The sequence below is a fragment of the Cucurbita pepo genome, chromosome LG16 (genome assembly GCF_002806865.2).
Source record: "Cucurbita pepo subsp. pepo cultivar mu-cu-16 chromosome LG16, ASM280686v2, whole genome shotgun sequence".
Taxonomy (NCBI): Eukaryota; Viridiplantae; Streptophyta; class Magnoliopsida; order Cucurbitales; family Cucurbitaceae; genus Cucurbita; species Cucurbita pepo.
In genome coordinates this window covers 4,489,810-4,495,940 of record NC_036653.1, presented here as the reverse complement: position 1 = coordinate 4,495,940, position 6,131 = coordinate 4,489,810, and the positions used below count along the sequence as shown (strand labels likewise).

General features: G+C 32.1%; 1 protein-coding gene across 2 annotated transcripts; it reads right to left on the bottom strand.

Annotated features, from left to right (window-relative positions):
- Window positions 1–108: 108 nt before the first annotated feature.
- LOC111777720 (transcription factor bHLH63-like) lies at window positions 109–2,755 on the bottom strand. 2 transcript variants are annotated; one of them, XM_023657438.1, is made up of 5 exons: window positions 2,414–2,755; window positions 1,499–1,633; window positions 1,333–1,407; window positions 457–588; window positions 109–371 (listed from the first exon to the last, which is right to left on the bottom strand). In XM_023657438.1, exons 1-5 carry the CDS (start codon window positions 2,723–2,725, stop codon window positions 201–203), a joined length of 825 nt encoding a protein of 274 aa, XP_023513206.1. In that variant the 5' UTR covers window positions 2,726–2,755; the 3' UTR covers window positions 109–200. The 2 variants fall into 2 exon arrangements, with proteins under 2 accessions (XP_023513206.1, XP_023513207.1); XM_023657439.1 differs by lacking the exon at window positions 457–588.
- Between the last annotated feature and the right edge of the window lie 3,376 nt (window positions 2,756–6,131).

The following is a 6,131-nucleotide window of genomic DNA, read 5'->3' as shown; positions in this document are numbered from 1 at the left end:
CGACTTTTCTACCCGATATATAACTTTAAATCATTGTTTTTTTTTTCTCGATTTAAGCAAATAGCTAGAGATCGTTCATTCCCGGACAACCAACCAAAACCCGATAATAATTTTTATTAATATAAATAAAACATATGACACTAAATTAGCATTTAAACAATATTTCTACCATAACTCGACACTGAAATACTAATTTAACGTTAAAATGAAACATGTTTTTGGTCTAGAAATGTTTCATTTTCATCTTCAATGTATGAACATTGCTGCGTTAAAAAGCTCGATGGCGACAACAATGGCGGTCCTTCTTCTTCAAAGCTCATACCATGAAGACTCTGTAAATCACCTCCCCAAGTTGAAGAGTGTTCAAAATGCTATAGAAAAGAAGAAAAAAACCATTAAAGCAAAAAACAAAAGAAGAATTCGAAGCTGAGAGAAGAAATTGAGAAAGGAAATTACAGTAATAGAAGATGAGTTGAAAAATGAAGTTTCTGGGACTGTTAAAGAGCTTGAGCTCGAGCCGATTTCGAGTTCATTAAAGTTGGACGAGTAATTAGCCGTTTCGGGTGAGATTTCTATCGTCGGAAACACCTGTAAATTTTGACGGAAAATTTATTAGAACGTTGAATGAAAACTATTGTTTTTTTAAGTAATTATTTAGATTTTTAGTCTCTAAATTTGAACATCCCGATATTTTGTCTCTAGGTTTTAAAATTGAACGATCTTATTCTCGAGGTCAGAAAATCATCTAGTTTGGTCTCTTGACGTGACGTCTTTTTTATAATAAAAAGTGGTGATGTGTGGGATCTCATATCGACCGGAGAGACTGAACGAAATATTCCTTAGAAGGGTGTGGAAACGTCTCCCTAATATATACATTTTAGAACCTTGAGGACAATATCTACTAGCAATACGTTTGGGCTGGCTTCCATCTCCTGCTATCGTCCCCCAAATAGTGACACAGAACATGCACTCATTGCCTAAATCTAGATGAGGTTTCTAGAAGAAATAGGAACACGATCATCACGTTGCTCAAACTTCAAAGGTCAAAACTGTAATTTACCCTATATTTTATTAATTACTCGCAAAATAATATATATTTTAACACAATCGAATAAACATCAACCTAAGCTTAGTTAAATACTTAACGCTAAATTAATAAAAATACCTTTAAAACTTCTTACCTCCATTTTCAAAAAAATTCAAAATTACCCTTATCGGGACCGTAAATATATAAAAAATTAATGACTTTTTTGAAATTTCTAAAGAATTTAAGGGTACGAATGAATGAAACTTCGAAAGTTCAAGAGTATTTTTTAAACGAACAATCTTCACCTGCTCGACGAAGAGGTCATGGCCATTGACGAGATCGAATTCGTGATTCAAAGCGGCCAAGTTCATGGATAAGAACTAAAAAAAAAAAAAAAAAAAAAAAAATCAAAACTTTTAGTGAAAAAAAAAAAAAAAATTGTTAATTTATTGATTTGGATGAATTTATGACCTCGACTTGTTGCTGTAGAGATTGAACATAGTTTATAATTTCATCAAGCATTCCAACTTTTCCAGTGATTTTGTTGCACCCAGGGACCAAATTCTGCAAATACTTCATTCTCTTACTTATCTTCTCTCTCCTCACCTGCAAATTCCCGTCATTTCAGATACTTTGTTTCAAAAATACCTTTAAATATTTTTTAAATCTTAAAAAAAAAGAAAAACTTTTACGGTATGAACAAAATTATTAGTATCACGTTTCAAAAATATCCATTCAATTTAAATTAAAAAAATATATATCATACATTCAAAAAAAAAATTTAAATATATATATATATATATATATATATATTATAAATACGGTTTGACGAATAGTTTTACAACTTTTAAAAGTATTTTGATTATATCTTCGAGTTTTTAAAATTTTCATTAATACTTTAATTTCTTTAAAATTTTAAAAATACTAATTAATATATGAACGGGTACATTAGTACCACATTTTTTAAAAAAATACTCAGTAATATTTAAAAAAATACTTTTTATTTTAGTCTCAGATAGAAAATAAAATTGTTTAAAAAATACCCTTAAACCTTAAAAAAATATTTCAACAATATTCTTAAATTTTCAAAAATTTCATTAATATATATATTATATCGTTAGTATGTGAACGAAACTATTATTATCACATTTCAAAAAGATCTATAAACTTTAAAAAACAACGCGAAAATTCTTAAATATTTTTTTAAAAAAATTATAATTTTTCTTTTATGAGCGATATAATATATAGTTTTTGTCCATATATTATAATTTTAATATATAGTAAATGTGGTATTACAATAATAATATTTTTGAATTTCTTTTTAAAAATATTATTAAAATTTTAAAAAATTTAAAAATATATTTAAAAACACGACCGGATTCTTACTCTTTCGGCAAGACTATGGCTGTCGGTGGCTTGGCCTCGACGTGCTCTGACATGAACATAATCCAATTTTTGAACTTCTTTACAATCTTTTGAGCTCTGTTTCGATGTCTCTGTTTTCCTCTTCTGATTTCTCGATCCACTCCGATTGCTTCGCAGCTCCGGCCAATCACCGGCCGCTATCAGATCCTCAAAATGCTCGACCCGGCTCGCCGGAGTCGAGACAGAGCACAAGCTCCTGCAATCGCCGTCTGTTCGCCGCCATTTTACTCGACCCGTTTGTGTTTCCGACACTGTCGTCTCCGCCGCGAACATGTCTCCGGTCGGCGGCGCAAATGAGTTAATGGGTTTTGTTTGTTGTTGAAGAAAGTGAGTGGAAGAGATGCGATTTATAAATATGTGCGTCACCGAATTCTGACAGCAACGGCGGACGTTATGACGGAGAAAAACAGAGCCGATGTCATGGGCGGTGGGGCCGGTGACGTGACGGTCACGTGGTTATTTTAGTAAATTGCTTTATTAACGACCGGGGGAATTCCGTCAGAAGACGTTTGTGAATAGAATGGGTCAAGTCTGATATGAATTTACTTTTGTTTTTTTTATTATTATTTCTTTCATTAAAATATGTAAATAAATAATTGTAAAAATTATTTAAATTAATATCGACGTCAAATTCTCGATTTACGAGTAATATATCGATGGATACTATGAGATCCCACGTCGGTTAGGGGAGGAGAATGAAACATTTTTTATAAGTGTGTGAAAACTTCTCCCTAGTATATGCGTTTTAAAACCGTGAACTTGACTGTGAAACGTAACTGGCCAAAACGGACAATATCGGCTAGCAGTGGACTTGAGTTGTTACAAATGGTATCACAGCCCGACATTGAACGGTGTGCCAACTAGGACGTTGGGCCCTTAAAGGGATGGATTGTAAAATTCTTTAAAACCATGAGATTGACGGCGAAACGTAACGGGCCAAAACGGATAATATTGGCTAGCAGTGGACTTAGGTTGTTACAAATGGTATTAGAGCCTACTACTGAGCCGTGTGCGAACTAGGACATTGGGCCCTCAAAGGAGATGGATTGTAAAATTCTTTGAAACCGTGAGATTGACGGCGAAACACAACGGGCCAAAACGGATAATATTGGCCAGCAGTGGACTTGGGTTGTTACGAATGGTATTAGAGTGCGACACTGAGCGGTGTGCGAACTAGGACATTGGGCCCTCAAAGGGGATGGATTGTAAAATTCTTTAAAACCATGAGATTGACGGCGATACGTAACGGGCTAAAACGGACAATATCGGTTAACGATGAGCTTGAACTATTACAGATATATTGACACATTGATGAATATTAAAATTAACGTAACGATTACTTGTTATTGTTCATGTGTTACTTTTTCGAATGAATATACTTTTTTAACTCAAATTACATACTACACGGGTTAAATTATAGATTTAGCATAGCAGGGAATANTTTTAACATGTTTTTATTGCCTTATTTATTTATTTTACCCTTTTACACTGTTTTTTTACCATGCTCTTTTGTGTCTGTGCTCTTCAAAATCATGTTTTAATCGTTCGACACTGAATATAATATATACTATAAATTATAATGGTACGATTCGACTCATTGAAGTGAGTGGGCAACATGACAGGTTGAAGCACGAGGTTGGGTCGCCTCCCATGTTAGGGATGTATATGGGTTGGGTTCGAGAAATCTTTTAGACTAACTCAAAATGTTGAAGACCGTGTTAAAAGCATTTGATTAGATCAAAATAGTTAGAGTATTTTTAGGTATTCAATAATATCATCGTCAAACTTCAATTGTTTNTGAAATGAAATTACCTACGGTAAAAAATAAAAAAAAAATAAAAAAAAAACCAATGGAAAAGGACACATGGAGTGAGGTAACATGTTGTGTTGGCTTGCTTTAAATGGTTTGATAACTACTTATGCAAGGACTACAAAAAGAATATATATATATATATATATATAGATTCCCTTCTTTTTGTTTAGATTATTAGAAAAAAAAGAAGAAAAAAAACCCGACTTTATCGGAGATTATTCGAACATATGACCACTTAATCTCGGGTACATATGCCTTAATCAGTTGAATTATTGTAACAACCCAAGTCCACCACCAGCAGATATTGTTCGTTTTAGCTCGTTACATGTCATCATCAGTCTAAAAATAGAGGTTTCCACACTCTTTTAAGAAATATTTCGTTTTACTCTCTAACTGATTTAAGATCTCAAAATCATGCTCTCGAGTTAGCTAGTTAAATTAAATACCAACGATTTTTTTACGGTTTCATTAGATTAATTACATAAACGTTTTATCTTTTAGTCAACAATTGTCGAAAAAGAAGTTCAAGGATTAACATTTAGAATGATAATTACTATTATCTTCATTGAGCTATGTTCAAATTGGTTTCAACCACATAAACTTAGTTGATAAATTCAACAGCATCTGACCCGTGTATCGAAAAAAGAAACCAATTATTGTTGTTGATGTACATAAATTCCCAACCATGTGTAAATTTCAGGTAAAGTTTGCACCTTTATATGAAAAATATTTATAATTTATTTAAAAAAAAAGGTGTTTCTTTGCTATGTGTCATAATCAACATGTATTTCAAGAGTGTATTATTGAATTTTAACATGTTTTTATTGCCTTATTTATTTATTTTACCCTTTTACACTGTTTTTTTACCATGCTCTTTTGTGTCTGTGCTCTTCAAAATCATGTTTTAATCGTTCGACACTGAATATAATATATACTATAAATTATAATGGTACGATTCGACTCATTGAAGTGAGTGGGCAACATGACAGGTTGAAGCACGAGGTTGGGTCGCCTCCCATGTTAGGGATGTATATGGGTTGGGTTCGAGAAATCTTTTAGACTAACTCAAAATGTTGAAGACCGTGTTAAAAGCATTTGATTAGATCAAAATAGTTAGAGTATTTTTAGGTATTCAATAATATCATCGTCAAACTTCAATTGTTAATGTTTCTAGCTTAGTTATGTCAAAATCTAAGAATCGGTATCAGAGCTGANAAAAAACCAATGGAAAAGGACACATGGAGTGAGGTAACATGTTGTGTTGGCTTGCTTTAAATGGTTTGATAACTACTTATGCAAGGACTACAAAAAGAATATATATATATATATATATATAGATTCCCTTCTTTTTGTTTAGATTATTAGAAAAAAAAGAAGAAAAAAAACCCGACTTTATCGGAGATTATTCGAACATATGACCACTTAATCTCGGGTACATATGCCTTAATCAGTTGAATTATTGTAACAACCCAAGTCCACCACCAGCAGATATTGTTCGTTTTAGCTCGTTACATGTCATCATCAGTCTAAAAATAGAGGTTTCCACACTCTTTTAAGAAATATTTCGTTTTACTCTCTAACTGATTTAAGATCTCAAAATCATGCTCTCGAGTTAGCTAGTTAAATTAAATACCAACGATTTTTTTACGGTTTCATTAGATTAATTACATAAACGTTTTATCTTTTAGTCAACAATTGTCGAAAAAGAAGTTCAAGGATTAACATTTAGAATGATAATTACTATTATCTTCATTGAGCTATGTTCAAATTGGTTTCAACCACATAAACTTAGTTGATAAATTCAACAGCATCTGACCCGTGTATCGAAAAAAGAAACCAATTATTGTTGTTGATGTACATAAATTC